We start from the raw sequence: 17,087 nt of genomic DNA, 5'->3' as shown, positions 1-17,087 counted from the left end.
AACTCGGCTAAAATGACTCCACCTCTTCGGTGGTCCAGTAGTTCTCAAATTGTTTACACCAAGCACAGTAAATAAATATATTTACAAGCACCATAATGACAAACACTGAAATACAGTAAAAGCAAAGTGCCATCATCAAAAACTAGAAAGATGTTTATACTAAAACTTGTAAAAAGTACTCACGAATTTAAAAGCATGTTTTTACATTATAATTTATTTGTAAAATCTGATGCAGTAAAACAAAACAAAACAAAATAGTCTGTAGAATGTAATTATCGAATACACATATAAGTGGGAAAAATCTGCACAAATGAACATACTTCTCATATTGAGATCTATTTTGTGTGGGATGCATGTTCTCTATTTTATATTTACATTGGTAATGCATCATGGTTGCCTTGGAGTTAATGTGCCATTACGCAACAATTATTTCATTCTCCAATTCCGCATCTTCACAAAGCAGCTCTTTTAAGGCACACAGGGATCGGATTGAGGATCTGCTGCTGATATCATGATATCAAGGTCGGTCCGAGCAGTGCACATCAGTTCTGGACATTTTCTGCTCGGTGGTTCCACACCGGCTTCCGTTTCTCGATGAAGGCTTGTATTCCCTCCTGGCCGTCTCTCAGAGCCAGGTTGTCCACCATCACCTTGGAGGCGGTGGCGTACGCCGCATCTCGACCTTGAGACATTTGTCTTAAAAAGACACACAAAAAAACATCCGATCAGTGAGGCAAACTCGCAGAAGTCGTCACCATAGTGTCGCGGCGCGCACCTCTGGAAGGTGGCCTTGCCGAGGGCCACCACGGGTCGGCTGGCCTGACACACACGCCGGGCGATGGCTAACGTCTCCGCTTCCAGTCGCTCTTCCGGAACAACCTTACTGAGGAGACCGTGCAGCAAAGCGTCGTGGGCTGAGATAGGCGTGCCCGTGAGAAGCATCTCCATGGCAACCTGGCGATCACAAGTAAGTCTCGAGTGTTAACATTCAAGTTTGAATAACGTTACTTTGGGGCAAAAACGAAGCAAGTCCAATCAAGCCCTTGAGATGCAAGTGACGTGACTTCTCAGTGACACCAGTCCTGTTCTTTACCCTCTGCAACAAACTAATACTAATGTGGCTAAGTGAGAAGCTGTGACTGTCCTCATGTGCTGCCTATCTTAGTTTACTACAAGTTTAGTTTACTACTGTAGTTTACTACATACACAAAGCACACTATTCTGTATGCATTGAAAGATGTTATAATATCGAGGTCGGTGGTTGGCACCTTTCTCGGCACGGCTCGACCGATGGCCACGGCCGGCGTGGAGCAGAAGAGCCCTACGTTGACACCCGGGGTGGCGAAGGTGGACTTGTCGGAAGCCAGCGCCACGTCACAGCTGGCCACCAACTGGCAGCCGGCGGCCGTGGCCACGCCGTTCACCATGGCGATAACCGGCACGGGAACATCTTGAATCAGAGTCATCAACTGGCCAGACAATAAACACGTTGATAAATGCAGTATATAAATACATTAAAACGACTTATGTGTCTAACCTGCGAACACTCGTGAAACACACGAGTGTGATACTCTCGACCCTGGGCTGATGTCAGCTCCTTCAAATCGTGGCCAGAGGAAAACACGGGACCTTCAGCTAGCATGCATACATGCATGCATAGACAAGGAATAGTGCAGTTATTTTATTTTTTTTGTTTAATTGTCAATAACCATCTATCAAGCAAAATGTTACTTTTATCTATATGAAGCTCAACTCACTTTTATTTATTTCCTTGGCACCAAAATGCCAAATATGGTATTCAACTTTTAATAAACACAAAACGGCAACTAACAAACGAAAAGAAAAAAATCTTTGCAAGTACCCAACTGCAAATATTCTCTCAGCATACCTGATATGATGATAACTCTAAGATCTTGGCTGTCCACATCAGTTAGGATGTCCTCTCGAAGAGACTCCAGCATGGACAGAGACAAAGCGTTCCTCTTTTTGGGATTGTTCAGTATTATTCTTCTACGAACATTCAAAAATACACGTTTAAAGCAGTACAACGGGTCCCAATTACGTACTCTAATAAAGTGTCCAGAAAGCGTTTAAAAACAACAAAATACTTAACATGATACGCCGAATTCATGAGAAGACTTAAATCTCATAAACTAGCTATATAAAAGTTGTCTGCAAAGATTTGAAGTCTAAATATTTAAAAATGTTTTACATTTTCGCTCTCTTTTCAAGCGAGTTCGTCACCTGATGCCGCTGTCCTGCTTGCGCACGGTCAGTGGTTCCGGTTCCGTTCTGTCAGAGAAGAACCGGCGTCGAGTGAGCAGATGTGACCTGATGAAATAGTTTGTGCTGTTCCACAGCATTATACGCACGGCTGCAGCCATGTTTGACCCTTTCCAAAACAAACACCGTACACTTCCGGTTAGCGACGTCACAACTTCGCTGACGTAAAATGTACGCGACAAGTGTTTAAAGTTTTTATGCAGTGTATTTAATCATTCGTGTAACAAAAACCTGAAGTTAAAATCTACACATAGCTGACATGCGAAATAACCTCTTTTTTTTCTTGCGGTGTATTTATTTCATTTTTGTATTTATTGTACTTTACCACCTGACACTTTAACATTGCTTTTATTTTTATTTTTAACGTACATATTTAGGAACTATTTTGGACAACGAGCTTACTTTTGAGGCCAACATAGATAGAATTCTGAAGAAGGCCAATCAGAGATTTTTTTATCTTTTTTTTTTTTTTAATCTTTTTCTTTTTTTAGGAAGCTGGGGACTTTTCATATTGACAGTTCACTTGTGAAAATGTTCAGTTCATCATTTGTTGAATCTTTACTCACGTTTTCAATAATTTCTTTGTTTTGCAATCTCAGCCTGGTTAATAAAAACAGGTGATCAGTCATTGTGTCATTTGAATTAAAAAATAAATAATGTAAATTTAAAAAAAAAAAAAAATCCTGACGCTTCCAGGTCTGTGATGTCTCGACAACTAGATATTATTTTAGTGTGTTGATGCAGTGATTTATTTATTTATTTATTTAAAATAATAAATATTAATAGCAATTATTGTTGACACAATTATTTATTCAATTATTATTTTAAATGGACAAAAGTTGATTATTACAATTTTTTTTGCATCATTCGTGTGTGAAACATAACCTTGGCAACCAGAAAGAATCTCTCTCATCTCAGTCTTGCAGACTTTTCAGGTGCGGGTGTTAGCGATAGAAATGTTGGCAATAAAGTTGGGAAGAGGCAAAGAAGAAGTCCCAGGGGGGCAGAGGTCAGGCCCCCACACAGGAGGCAAAGCAGCAGGACACAGGCCTCGTGTCAGGTTACGGCGTTCACACTCTGTCCACCCTCAGCGGGCGTGAAGAACTGGACCTTGGGCGAGAGCATGCCGGAGTTGTTTCGTCGCAGGCTTCCGCTGCTGCCAGTGCCACCTTTGCGCATGGAGTTGTTCCGCCGCATGGAGTTCCTCTTCCTCAAGGAGTTTTGGTGCGACAGCTCGCTTTTCTGCAGCGTCTGAATCAAAATGGACGGCTTCTCGTCCAGCTCGCGGGCGCTGCAGCGGGGCGTGGCCACCTGTCGTCAAAGTGCACAGCCAAAACTTTCACGTCATTAGGACTACATCCCCCAAATGAGATATGACATAGAGTTTTACATCAGTAACTACAGTGGATAGCTGCTTTTGTCTTTATGTCGTATAGCAATTGGACTACGAATATGGCTGCCGCGTTACCGACCCGCACTGTGTTGCCGAACTTGGAATAGTCGACGGAGTAGACGCCTTCCTCCTCGGTCACGATGGGAACGAAACGGTGGCCCCACTGGATCTCCTCGGAGACGTAGGAGGTACGGGCTTGCGTGGTGATGCCGGTGGTCTCCACCACACCCTCCAGGATGACGATCACCTCCAGGTCGCTGCACTGGAGCTCCATGGCCGACAGCTCGTACAGCGGACTGCCGTCGTACACGCACGGTACCAAATGACACCTTCGGTGCGGTGCCACGACATGTCACAAGATGGACTGATTGCGGACCGACCTGTTCTTGTCGATGACGTGGCAGATGATGAGCGGGGCGAGCAGGAAGAGGCTGTTGCTGGCCACGGCGCTTTCCGTCTGGACGTCGATCTGGTGGATGGGGATCACCTCACCCTCCGGAGTGGTTGTCTTCCTCACCACCTGAGCGACAGCATTGAACAGTTAGACTTCTTACAGTTTGCCAGGTGTGCTAGTCTGGTCGAAAGACACAGCAATCATTGCCGGTTGGATGGTTTTAAAGAGGCATAATCACACAATCTGATAAACAAAAAAGAAAGATAAAAAAGTCAGCGGCCTTCACCGACTCACCTGCAGGCGGACGGTGGCGCCGATGATCATGCTCTTCCTCAGGTCGCCGATGCGGATCATGAAGCACAGGCGGTTGTTGCGCACGGCGATGACGGCGTGGCGGCTGAAGATGAGCGTCTCGGCACGCCGGTTCGACTGCGCCGTCTTCATGAAGATGCAACCTACACCAAAGGATGCTCTTGTCAAGCCCTTGGGTGGTTGTATCACTTTTAACCCACATAGAACATTTTGTACAAAAGTTGGAACACTCTTTAAAGTGTGATAACTACGTCATTTCTGAATATTTTTTTACTTTCACACATATGCGTGTGATGTGAGTGTTACTGCGTACACACACACACCCACATACACACACACACATATATATATATATATATATATATATATATATATATATATATATATATATATATACATATATATATATATATATCATTGTGAGGACATCCATTGACATAATGCATTTCCTAGGCCCTTACCCTAACCATCACAACTGATTGTCTAACCCTAACCCCAACCATAAGTCAATTCAAACCTAAACTCTAAAACCAAGTCTTGACCCTCTTCACAAAAATTCTCATTCTGTTGGATAAAGACGTATTTTGTTCCTCACAATGCAGTATGTACAAGATACACACACCTGTTCTATCAATCCTGACCATGCCGGCTTGTTTTGGTGCATCACGTGGCAAAGCCATACGTCAGCTCAAGCAAAAATGTTAATTAGCTCTCTAACACCACCTCGTGAATTATGGCTTTTAAGACTCAACTCACGTTTTTTTTGTTTTTTTTTTAAGTTTCCACCTTTAGTTGAGGCCCCACTGAAGGGATACATTGGGTAATCATGGGAAATGTATTACAACACATCAGGTTTGCAATGCATCAAAAAACATGATTTTTTTTCTTAATTTATAACGAGAGTCAATGGGTCCAAAAATTGTTCAATTACTCCTTTTACACTATAAATATTTGGCTCCCACATGTATTAATGACAATAATAGTTTAATAGTTAAAAGTAAAAAAATAAAAAAAAAATAGAAAAAGAAAGGAAAAGATGGATGGATGGTGCGATTTTGAACTTCAACATGTTTGGACAATCTGGGTGAAATTTCTGCTCCCTAAGTGATTTTTCAATATGCTTTATCTGTGATAATATTAACTCATTCACTCCCAGCCATTTTTACTGAAGCAACCCCCTTTGCTCCCGGCTGTTTTACTGGATTTTGACTGATTTTGCAAGGCCCGCAGACTATTGTGTTCTTGGCTATAAAAACATGGAACATAGCAAAAGAAAGATAAGAGTCACGAAAAAAAAAATTCTATCTGTTTCCGTTTTGCAGCAACGAACATTAGAATATGGCGACGTTTCATAATTATTCACAAATCTGTTTAAAACAGTGGGGAAAAGAGCAGCAACATGGCCTGGGTTGATCTCTTATACTCTGCTGCCACCTGATGGCCGTTTTTGTAATAACTACCATTGCTTCAAGTATTCTCTTCAGTTCAGAGACTGCATCAAAGCCTTCTGTATGCATTAAAAAAAAAAAAAAACATAAAAAAAACATATAAATACGTCTTTGGGAGCAAATGAGTTAATAACCATAAATGTCCAATATTTGTACAAATGCTCCACAAGGGCTAGTATGTTATCATAAAAAAACAACAACATGGATTTTACCTATGTGCCAGTTACAGGCGAGCTAAATGTGTGAAGTGATGGTGAAATGAGATCTACCCAGCATGACAGCGTTGATGATGAGGCCCACGATGTTCTGCATGATGAGCACCGTGATGGCGGCAGGACACTGCTCGGTGATCATGCGGCCGCCGAACCCGATGGTCACCTGCACCTCGATGGAGAACAGGAAGGCCGACGTGAACGACCTGGATGGGACAGAAAGGTTGTTGCCATGTAAACATTCAAAAATGTTTTATGCATAGAGCAATTTTGGAATTTTATATTTATGCATTCCAGATGGAGAGACAGTGTGGACGGATATAAACACAAATACATTAATATGGGTCTATTTGGGGGTTTGCTGAACAGATAAATTGCTTTTCCATTCATTTCACTGGTGAAAGATGATGTGAAATACGAGCATGGTCACGGATTGAATTAAACTCGTGTCTTTTTTTGTAGTAAATAATTTTCGGATCAATGAAGTGATATTGGAAGTAATCTCTAGTAAGTAAAAACATATTAGGCTTCCATTGTGCGTGACATTTTGATTTATTAAGTTAGTCAGCAGCCAATTAGAGGAGAGAAAGAGAGCCAAGTGGGCGGGGAAAAAGACATTTTCTGACTTGAAACTTTCCTGGCTCTAATGAGGGAAATGAAAACTCATCAGAAAGCGCTACAGTCGCTGTAATATGCCACAAATTGACGCCAAAACTTGAGTTTTGACCCATGCAGGCAATGCGTGTGAGTTCTTACTTGACGTCGTTGACGCAGTGCAAGCCGTCGAGACGCTCGGGGTCCAGGTCTCCGTGCGCGAAGGCCACCAGCCACCAGCTCATGGCGAAGAGCAGCCAGCTGCTGACGAAGGTGGTGGTGAAGATGACGAGCGTGAAGCGCCACTTGAGGTCCACCAGTGTGGTGAATACGTCCTGCAGGAAGCGGCCTTGCTCGCGGATGTTCTTATGCGCCAAGTTGCACGAGCCGTTCTTGGCGATGAAGCGCGCTTTGTTGACGCGGTCGCGGAACACCGGCTTGCGGGGTATGCGGGATACCAGCCCCGGCAGGCCGAACTCCTCCGGGATGATGCTTTTTCGAGCCAGCATGGTTCGCTTAATTCGCTCCTTGTGCGCCTTTACGCACGGAAAGCAGGTCGTGCAGTGCGCCGTTTACGCGCGCGCTCGCTCCGCATGCGCGCACATTTCGGGCTCGGTTGGGAGCCGCCTCTGCTCTGAGGAGGGCTGGGACGGCCTTACGACCTCGTCGGCTCGGACCAGACCCGGTTCCGCTGCCTTCCCCAAGCGTTAATTCAAAACCTTCCAGGCGCTAAAACACAATCAAAAATGCGCTAAAGATGCTCAAATAAGCTCAAAAAGTCAGGATTCTTTGACCCAAAAAGTTCATGTGACAAGTTGAGATCAGTGGATTCTTGTTTGAGCCGCCAGGTTGCGCTATTTAGCCATGTATAGCTCACTTAATATACTGCAAGTCGTTCAAAAACAACTGGGGAAAAAAAACACCAAATCAAAAAATTGTAATAAAATATGGTTTACGACTTCAAAATGAATTAAAATACTTTCAAGTATGGTACATGAACACCTCTACTTTTAGAGCACTTAACCACAGCTTTAGCAAAATTGAAAATATACAATTTATGACATCACTCGCGTTGGCTGCAGGAGCAGAAGTTTGAGTGTAAACAAACAGCTGCAGTTTTGTCACAACCGATAAATGTCAGAAAAGTACAATTTAATCTGGAAATTAGCGAAGCTCTTTTAACAGGCTGCCACCTCAACGCCACTTCTTTCCTACATTCGTATAATGACTCAATTTCTGATGGGAAAAAAAAGAAAGTCACAATGTTACGTAACTACTACCTAGAGATTAAAACAATGTTTTTGTTGGAGAACATGTATCCTGGCACCAAAAACAAAAAAAAACAAAAAAAAACGAAAACAACAACAACAAAAACAGTAATCAGCATGGAAAGATTATAAAAGGACTTTAATGCAAATTTCTCCATTGCATTGTACAAATGTTGAATAGTATTCAAAGATGTGAAGCTGAAGAGGGGAGAAAAAAAAGTTTTGCAGAGTCAGCTTGTGAATTCATCATGACATCTCACATTCTGGATGTCAAAAAAAGTAAAAAAATAAAAATATAAAAAAGAAAGTCAAATCTTCTACAAGTAAACAAATCCTACCTTGCATTCCTCTCCACTACATGAATTAGAACATGTGACGTGTAAGTTGAATGTGTCAGTAAAATAAAAGATGTCATGTGAGGCAAGCTTCAAAGGCAGATGTGAAAGCAAACGTAATTTACATTTCAACAGGTAAGTTGATTCCAAAATATTCTTTTATCATCTCTTTGCTGCTGAAAGGGTTTTGGTGAAAGTTTCAGCAGTTTTCATAAAAAATAATAATAATAATAATAATGATAATAACTGAAAAATGATTTGAATAATTAATTTTCAAAGGAAGTCATCAATTTGATGGTGTAGATAAACACTCTATACAAGTGCTCTCTTTTTACCACTCTATGCTAAGTTCTGCTTAAACCGAAAGTTCTGCCAAACAAAAACATTTTGCCACATACTTCCACAATCTTGAATAAAACAAATCATTTCAGCCCAGGATTCAAGTTTAATGTGTACCCAGTAAAGAATGCGTTTCAAGAGAGCCACTGAGAACAGAGTGGGTTAACTCCGTTTTGTCATTTTTTTAACTTAAAAGTGTAGAAGCAAATTTGGAAGAAGCACATTTTTCAGCTGGACAATGGCCAAAATCAAGGTTTAGTTCTGATTTTGAAATACAGGGGGCGGTCCTTTATTTGTACTTAGCACAATAAAAAAAAAATGGAGTTTGTCAACTCATGCACATTGCTGTCACAGGCTCACATCAGAAAAAAATAATTCAACTTTATCACATCCTAACACGACACTGAACTTTTTATTTTGCTGGTGTGGCAGCAAAAAAAACTTCTGTAAGTTCTCAGTGGTTCAATTTCATCAGATTTGACTAATATGCATAACAAAACCAAGTGAAATTCAAATGCGGGGGCATCTGGCACACCCTGAAAAGTTTACAAACATTCTGATATGGTCAAAACATGGCGGACGTGTGTTGTCCTCCGTTATTGCTGCTTACACGGCAATCCTCTGAGTGTGCGTCTGTCTACATGTCGGCCTTGACGAAGGAGGCGAACATGCCGTCCTCCTGCTCCAGAAGCGTCTCGGGCTTGTCGTACTCCAGGATGTTCCCGCGCTTCATGACGATCACCAGGTCGGCCGTCAGGATGGTGTGCACGCGGTGCTAAGTTGGGGGGAGTGGGTGAAACAGGGCACACTGCTTACTATGGCGTAGCAAATGCACTAACATCTAACCCTGACAACTTGTGCTAAAAGGGCCACATAAATCCAAAGTTTGTCAAATATATGAAATTGTTTACTTCAATAATATGAAAATCATTCATTTTAATTTTCTATTTTGTGATTATAAATTATAATGTAGTGCCAAACTGTTCATTTGACTATTTTTCTTTCCAGTAATTATATAATTAGATAAATGGATGGAAAAAACATTTCAATTTACCTATTTAGGAGTAAATATATTAATGCAATATAATGCGCTATTTACGTGCACTACATTTACCATTTTAATATTTTGATCAAATTGCATTTTTCATATGTTGTACTATGCAGTGATTTTCAGGAAAAGTACAATAAGTGATTATTTAATAAGTTTATTTAGGGCTAATGCTAATCGCGATTGGTAAACGTTTAGCATAGGCTAATTTGGTTGGTGTTTGTGTAACATGTGCATATGTGTGCAGAAGATATGGAACAATGAGTATTTATAGACACAAAATTCAACTCGAAAAAAAGTTTTGTTTTTTTTTCAGGGCGATTAGTTGATTAACACATTAACTGCTTTTGACGGTTATAGAGGTCAAAGTTCCATTTTAACTGCGCTGGCAGTGAACGAGTTAATCGATGGAATAACTGATAGGAGACTCAATTTTTTTTTAAAAGTAATTAGTGACAGCACTAGCAACAATGTTCATGCTCACTTTCTCAATGGCCTGGATTAAAGAACAGAGCTGTCCTCTGCCCACCCGTGTTTAGATTTGATGAACAAAATATGTCCTCTTTGGTACCAACCAGGCTGTCTCCAGCAGAACCAGAACCAGCCTCGGACCTCTAGCCTCGACCCGGCCGGTGGTGAGAAGAAGAGAGACTTCAAGAAGAAATGGAAAGAGAATACGGAGGGTGGTTGTGTGGGGGTCGAGTCCGAGTGGCCCGGGCTGGTCTGCTCCGGTTCTACTTGTGAGTCCGCACTAGCACACTGAAGAGGCTCTCCTCCTGTGCTAGCAGGTTGGGACCAGAGTCACATTCCACCAAAATCCCAGAGGAGAAGACCAGCACCAGGCCAGCGTCCAGGATAGAGGAGACACGGTGCTAGGGGCAAGGGGACATAACAGGAAAGGACAAGATGGGACAGGATGGGTGTAGGCCAGACACAATAGGATGGGACAGGAAAGAACAGGATAGGAGAAGGCGTGACAGGGCGGGTCAAGGTAGGAGAGGACAGATTAGGGTAGGATGTGACAGAACAAAAGAAGGGGCAGGACAACACAATGGGATAAGACATTTAAGAACAGGACGGGATAGTACAGAACACAACACCACACGATGGGATAGAAAAGGACAGGATGGGTCAGGAGAGGAAGAGACAGAACAAGACAAATTGGGAAGTGACAGGACGGCACATGATGGGATAGGACAGAACAGGACAGGACAGGGAAATACAGGGCAGATTAGGACAGGACAGAACAGGATAAGACAGAACAAGACAGGATGGTGCAGAATAGGACAGGAAAGATTAGGAAAAGACAAGGGAGAATGGGACCGGATAGAACAGGATATGACAGGTAGAAAAAGAGAAAAGCATTTGAACAAAATCCAGGTTGAAATTGTTGAAGTTCTTGAGTGGAAATGAGAAGTAGAGAGGAAGGAACAGGACACAAAGAACAAAGGGGAAATCCAAAGACTCACTGCGATGGTGACAACTGTCCGGTCCGTAAACGCCGTCATCACAACTTTCTGCAAGATGTTCTCCTGAACACACACAAAAACACAATTCATATTCCTGCTCCTCGCGTGTGCTTACATTTTGTATTTGTATGTTTGACGGTTGTGTTCAACAAATGGCTGAAAGCGCATCAGAGCTCATCGCTCTCCTACTGGTGCAGAGGAACTTTTTATCCTACTTAACTTCCTGTTTCCGCACACGCACCGTTGCCATGTCGATGGAGGCCGTGGCCTCGTCCATGATGAGGATGCTGCTCTTCCGCACAAACGCCCGAGCCAAACAGAAGAGCTGCCGCTGACCCACGCTGAAGTTCTCACCGCCCTCCGTCACCACCGCATCTGCAACACAGGACAGGCAGCCAATCAGCGGCTGAGGTACGACTAAGACGCAGATTCTTAGCTCATCTTTCTAAAGTCATTTTTTTACCGTATGCTCAACAACAAAAAGAAATGTGCGCGTGCGTGTACGTACCGAGCCCTCCCGGTAGCGCCTTCACCATATTCTTCAGCTGAGCGATCTCTAGCGCCTCCCACAGGCGCTCGTCATTGCACGTCCGCTCCGGATCCAGATTGAACCTGTGGGAGGTCACTTTGTTTGGGATTGGATGCCGTCAAAAGCCTGTATTTATTTATTTATTTATTTATTTAAGGGGAAGATTATTTCCAGTGTCACAGCCAGTCAAAGTACGTCAGAAGTTACGGGTGACAAACGCATCTCACGGAGCATTGTGAAACACTCGACCTCTCACCCTCCCCCCCAACAGTCCAAACAAACACAACGAGGACGTGCGACAGAGGCAAAAAGTCAGATGAGGACTCGGCTGACTTCCTGTGGCGTTAGATGAGAAAATTCCATGATCATTGTTCATACATATTGGTGCGGAGAGGCGTTCCACAAGGCTCAATTACCGAGCCTCTGTTTTTTTATTGTTTTTTTTTTGTTTTGTTTTTTTTAAAGCAAAGTGTGCTATGTTTGCACTTGACACGTAAATTTGGCCGGTGTAAGTGCTCTGATATGAACAATAGAAATAAAACGACTAGTATAAAAAAATCCCTCAAAAATTCCATCCTAGACTTCTTTTTCCAGAAAAAGATTTATTGAAAGCACTTGCAGCTGCTTCCAGGTTTATTCCCAAAAAAGACTACATACTTAAATTAAACAGCCAGGATGGAACATAAACAGGAAGTTGTCTCTTCAGCCAGGAAGTGTATGTGCGTCTGTGTGTACCTTATGGAGCCACTAAATAAGATAGGATCCTGCAGGATGATGGACAGTCGAGACCGGAGCGTCTGCAAGGGAAGTTTGCAGATGTCAATCCCGTCGATGACGATCTTTCCTGGAGGCAAAATAAGCAGATCATTGTGAGTCACTTGACGCCCTCCCAGTCACCCCACTTAGAACCAGCGACCACTCTTTGCAGTAAATCCTCCTCACGAGTGAATCACTTGTGAGCGAGGCTACAATAAACACACGCATTCCGATGTAAAAGTAGCAGCACGGTGAACAAATTGTAAGCGGTTCCAAGCTTCCAGACAAAGTTTACAGCTGTGAAAGTAAATGTGATTTTTTTTTTTTTTTTATCTGTATGTGCCGTGTTGTTGGATGGCAACCAGTCATTAGTTTGTCTATATGAGTTCTGACAATGACTTGTGACCAGTCCATTATTTGTCCAAATATAGAGTGCATAACTTATCCAAATGAGCCTTTATGGACTGCAACATTCACTGACATCATTTTAATGATTTTTTTTTTTTTTTTTTTTTTTAAAGCATCCTGGCTCCTCTCAGACATAAAATGGAAATAAAATTGTTGAAGGAAAGCGCGAAAAAGAATGTGCTACGTGTGCCAAGCTTACAATAATATGCTCATACACGATTATCATTGTTAGAGTACTAAAATAACAACTGATTAAAGGCCAGTTGTTTACATACGCTTCTGTAAAGAAATTCACTGCTTACGTAAATTACGTTTCCACCAAACCTAAAATTATCTGTATCGCTTCATTGTGTCAACAGCCTTGATGACACTTTTCCCAAAAAAGGGAAACTTGGAAAGTTGGGAACGTTTTGTTTTAAGGAGATGTAAACACAAGAATAAAGCAAAGAATGACTAAAGAGAGAGAGAGAGAAAGAGAGAGAGAGAGAGAGAGAGAGAGAGAGAGAGAGAGAGAGAGAGAGAGAGAGAGAGAGAGAGAGAGGGGGAAGTGATCTCTCACCTTCAAACATATCCACCATGTTGAAGAAGGCTAAGGACAGCGACGACTTGCCGCTTCCCGTGCGGCCGCAGATTCCCACCTGGCGGGGAGGTGAGAGGGAGGTGAGGCATGCCAGCTCGGACACATGAAAATCGAAACCCATTTCACTTCGCAACATGAACATTTGGTAGACATGCCTATATTACGAGTAGGGCTGGGTATTGCCAACAACCTCACGATGCGATACGTATCACGATACAGGGGTCACGATACGATACATATTAAGGGTGTCACGATTTCGATTTTTTATCGAAATCGATCGAAATTACGTCACGATTTCGAGCATCGAAATAGAAGAGAGGACACACGATTCGATGCCCCCCCCCCGCGCCCGCCGCCACCGCCGCCACCGCCACCTCCCAGGAAAGCAAATGAGACGCAGCCATTCAGCTACTAGCTAACGGCACTTGTTAGCTGACTTCTCCTGCAGTCATGATGGCAAGCGCGGACAGACACAGCAATGGTGCTTCAAGCCGCTCCCGCTTCTCTCGTCACCAGTTTGGAAACATTTTGCGTTCCCGGTGAGTTATGTCGACAACGTTCACGTTGTCGATAAAAACACCACAGTTGCAAGATATGCTATGTGCGCGTACTGTACTTGGCCACGGTGTTACGCCCGGCTCGTCAAGGGGAAGGGAAGTAACACAATAACAGAAAATATAGAGTAGATAAACACGGGTCGACTTTAACATCTGAGTAGTTTTAATTGAAATTTCAGGCAGGGGTTTGACAAGGGAGTGAAAGTGGAAGGTGAACAAATAATAACCGCATTTGACAGAACTGACAGAACGGAGGAGAAACAATAACTAATAGGGGTATAATACACGGATACACAATAGCGTCGCGCTGGCACAGTCGTCCAATCGGAGTGTCGCGCTGGCACAGTCGTCCAATCGGAGTGTCGCGCTGGCACAGTCGTCCAATCGGAGTGTCGCGCTGGCACAGTCCTCCAATCAGAGTGTCGCGCTGGCGCATTCAAACTGAATGGCCCGAGCCGCCAGCCGTAACAACGGGAAACACGACAAACATGACGGGACATTTACGCAGGCATCACAAAGATTTAGATTTATCAAATTCAACTAGAAGTGGGAAAACAACGGTCCAACCAACTATTTCATCCTCATTTACAGTGAAACTTCCACACACTTCAGCTCGCGCGAAACGCCAGATCCATAGGTCTATTTATAGCAGCAGACCTGCAGCCTTGGAAAACGCTGGATTCAAACATTTAATTAGTGTACTTGAACCACGCTACAGTATGCCCAGCAACTGTAAATGTTGGGATATAGTTTGTTCAGGCTGTATTTGTTCCATGACTTTGGATACAATATATTTTTTGTTGTTGTTGCACATTGCACATTATTTTAAGAGGAACGCACAGCACACTGTTGTAACCAAAAACAGTCAATAGATGGCAGGCACCCACTGTGACTTTTTGTTTTTGTTTTTTTATTTTTTATTTTACACTTCAGTAAGAACAAGACGGTTAACTTTATATTGTAAATAAATTCTTTGAATTTGATCATTCCTGCCTAATGTCAATTATCATATATTACATAAATTTACACAAAAATAATATGGAAATTGCATCACCTATATGTAGCCGATCTTTTGAAATAAGATTTACTGTACAATGAATAGAACCAATGATCATAGACTAGCCTTAGCCTACAGAAGCATATGCCTCTGTGTTATAAAGTGGGGGAGCGGAGAAAAAAAAAAAAAAAAAAAATCGAAAAAAAAATCGAATCGTGACCCCAAAATCGAAATTTAAATCGAATCGTGGAGTTGGCGAATCGTGACACCCCTAATACATATGTATCCCAACACATGTAACAGTCATATACGGAAGCGTATTGCATTCACTTGGAAAAAAAAACAATAACTATCCTGTTTTCCTGACTAATTTTTGGGGGAGGAGCTTTGTTTTTTGAGGTTTTTTGTTCTGTTTTTTTTTCTTCTGTTTTACTGAATATTTTTTTCTGTCATAAAAAAAAATGGAAAAAAAAATTAATCAGAAAAACAGGAGAAAAAAATATTCAAAAAAACAGAAAAACAACTACTGTATTCCAAAAGACAGAAAATAAATAAATAAATAAATAAATAAATAAATAAATACATAAATAAATACTCTGAAAAACACGAGTTGGTGCCCTGTTTTTTGGAATAATTTATTTTCTGTTTTTTTGGAATATTTTTTGTTCTGTTTTTCTGTTTTGTTTTTTTAATATTTTTTTCTCCTGTTTTTCTGAGTAATTTTTCCTCCTATTTTTCTCAATATTTTTTTCCCTGCTTTTTAAAATATATATTTTTTTTTATGACAGAAAAAAAATATTCAGTAAAACAGAAAAAAAAAAGCGGAAAAATAGGAAAAAAAAAATACTCAAAATAACAAAAGACACAGTATCCAATCACTGGTGGGCTATTTTGAAAATAGACTTTACAGACAGACAGGTTGTAGACTTTTTTTTTTTTTTTTTTTTTTTAAATATATAAAAATAAGTAGGCTACAATGCAAACTAACTTGGTCCCTTTTGTCTGCTCGCCTGCGCCGCTCATGCACGTGCAGACATATGGACTAATTGAAGGCAATTAACTTCAAAGACTGCTTGTTAAAAGCAGGAAACTCCCATTTAAAAGTCAAGTCCACACGGTGAGAGCGCAAAGTGACCTTCTGGCCCGGCTGGATGTAGGCGTTGACGTGCTTGAGCACGGGCTTCAGCATGGGGTCATAGCGCACGCACAGGTCCTGGATCTTGATCTCGCCATCCTGAGGCCACGTCTCCGGCACCTGAGAAGATTCTGCAACAACAATCAATCACTTCAGTGGTCAAAAATGGCAGTCCACGGATTTTTTTTTTGTGTAAGATTCTTAGAAGATGATAGTTGAAGTTACCCATGGATCCCTCGTAGTTCTCAGACTCGGTACTGAGGAAGCTGTTGACTTTTTTCACGGCCGCCATCTGCACCTCCAAGTCGGCCAGGTTCCTCACCACCCAGTTCAAGTAGTTGGTGACCTGCCCAAAAACACAACAGGTGTTTTTTTTTTCCCTCTTTGCTTGTTTGTAAGAGGTCAAAAAGCAAACGACGTGGAGGTCAACTGACCGTCAGGGCGTACGTGAGGGCCAAGCCCACCTGACTTCCGGTGGGCCGATCGCAATCTGAACGCCAAATGGAGGCGCCGGCCGCGGCGAGCACAATCACGGCACCGAGGTAGTCCTGAAAGAGAAAAAAAAAAGGATGTCAAAACAAAACTCCACAATCTCAACCTCGTGTGTTTTTTTTTTCTCCAGATATGATGTCATCGGGAGATTAAAATTTTTAATTGGAATTAATCGCATGACTTCATGAGTTAACTCACGATTAATCACACATTTTATATTTGTTCTAAATGTACACTATTTTATTTTATTTTTTTTCATACTCTTGGTAACATAAATGTGAAGTAATAGAAATATGGCTGCATCTTTTAGTCACTAATATGCTCTAAAAAGAGATTTGTTGAACCAATTTAAGAATACAACTTGAATTGTTGACCAACTTATTTATTTATTTATTTTTTAAGTCACTTCAATTGGTAACACACAATTGAATTAGTCCAAAGTGAATATGTTAAATTTAAATAATTGAGTTCATTCAACTACATATATTCAGTTTAATGAACTCATAATTAATTAAACTTAATTAAGTTTAATTAATTA

The 17,087-nt window shown here is 41.7% G+C and overlaps 3 protein-coding genes across 8 annotated transcripts in view; all 3 read right to left on the bottom strand.

Moving 5' to 3' along the window:
- Positions 1–196: 196 nt before the first annotated feature.
- On the bottom strand, positions 197–2,529 carry echdc3 (enoyl CoA hydratase domain containing 3). Its single transcript, XM_077499210.1, has 6 exons — positions 2,245–2,529; positions 1,889–2,010; positions 1,538–1,635; positions 1,269–1,469; positions 776–954; positions 197–696 (listed from the first exon to the last, which is right to left on the bottom strand). The coding sequence occupies exons 1-6, from the start codon at positions 2,382–2,384 to the stop codon at positions 543–545; spliced, it is 894 nt and encodes a 297-aa protein (XP_077355336.1). The 5' UTR covers positions 2,385–2,529; the 3' UTR covers positions 197–542.
- A 543-nt stretch (positions 2,530–3,072) lies between these two features.
- On the bottom strand, positions 3,073–7,582 carry kcnj8 (potassium inwardly rectifying channel subfamily J member 8). The gene is made up of 6 exons (XM_077499209.1): positions 6,799–7,582; positions 6,100–6,248; positions 4,365–4,525; positions 4,057–4,196; positions 3,756–3,972; positions 3,073–3,594 (listed from the first exon to the last, which is right to left on the bottom strand). The coding sequence occupies exons 1-6, from the start codon at positions 7,143–7,145 to the stop codon at positions 3,340–3,342; spliced, it is 1,269 nt and encodes a 422-aa protein (XP_077355335.1). The 5' UTR covers positions 7,146–7,582; the 3' UTR covers positions 3,073–3,339.
- Positions 7,583–8,024: 442 nt separating this feature from the next.
- abcc9 (ATP-binding cassette, sub-family C (CFTR/MRP), member 9) overlaps positions 8,025–17,087 on the bottom strand; it is a 35,813-nt gene continuing 26,750 nt past the window's right edge. For 3 of the 6 annotated variants that reach the window (XR_013278912.1, XR_013278913.1, XR_013278914.1), the window contains 10 exons: positions 16,492–16,605; positions 16,283–16,403; positions 16,058–16,188; positions 13,348–13,426; positions 12,360–12,468; positions 11,604–11,707; positions 11,337–11,470; positions 11,096–11,158; positions 10,202–10,498; positions 9,206–9,353 (listed from right to left, as the gene is read on the bottom strand). Coding sequence is in view for 3 of the 6 variants with exons in the window: in XM_077499206.1 (XP_077355332.1) it covers positions 9,216–9,353; positions 11,096–11,158; positions 11,337–11,470; positions 11,604–11,707; positions 12,360–12,468; positions 13,348–13,426; positions 16,058–16,188; positions 16,283–16,403; positions 16,492–16,605 (993 nt within the window). In the remaining 3 variants the exon portion in view is untranslated. Of the gene's footprint in view, positions 9,354–10,201; positions 10,499–11,095; positions 11,159–11,336; positions 11,471–11,603; positions 11,708–12,359; positions 12,469–13,347; positions 13,427–16,057; positions 16,189–16,282; positions 16,404–16,491; positions 16,606–17,087 lie in introns of all 6 variants that reach the window. The other 3 variants (XM_077499206.1, XM_077499207.1, XM_077499208.1) reach the window with 1 other exon arrangement.

Source organism: Festucalex cinctus, chromosome 16, assembly GCF_051991245.1.
Source record: "Festucalex cinctus isolate MCC-2025b chromosome 16, RoL_Fcin_1.0, whole genome shotgun sequence".
NCBI lineage: Eukaryota > Metazoa > Chordata > Actinopteri > Syngnathiformes > Syngnathidae > Festucalex > Festucalex cinctus.
Note: the sequence above shows the minus strand (reverse complement) of the source record. Positions and strands in the feature narration are given on the sequence as shown.

What these genes read in the sequence shown, in the direction of transcription:
- echdc3 (XM_077499210.1), bottom strand. Translation starts at nt 2,384, where the DNA reads ATGGCTGCAGCCGTGCGTATAATGCTGTGGAACAGCACAAACTATTTC. An exon ending in AAGCAGGACAGCGGCATCAG is followed by an intron (nt 2,011 to 2,244) that starts GTGACGAACTCG and finishes GAATGTTCGTAG; the next exon opens with AAGAATAATACTGAACAATC. An exon ending in GTCGAGCCGTGCCGAGAAAG is followed by an intron (nt 955 to 1,268) that starts GTGCCAACCACC and finishes TGTGATCGCCAG; the next exon opens with GTTGCCATGGAGATGCTTCT.
- kcnj8 (XM_077499209.1), bottom strand. Translation starts at nt 7,145, where the DNA reads ATGCTGGCTCGAAAAAGCATCATCCCGGAGGAGTTCGGCCTGCCGGGG. An exon ending in CACTGCGTCAACGACGTCAA is followed by an intron (nt 6,249 to 6,798) that starts GTAAGAACTCAC and finishes TGTCCCATCCAG; the next exon opens with GTCGTTCACGTCGGCCTTCC. An exon ending in CATCAACGCTGTCATGCTGG is followed by an intron (nt 4,526 to 6,099) that starts GTAGATCTCATT and finishes CCTTTGGTGTAG; the next exon opens with GTTGCATCTTCATGAAGACG.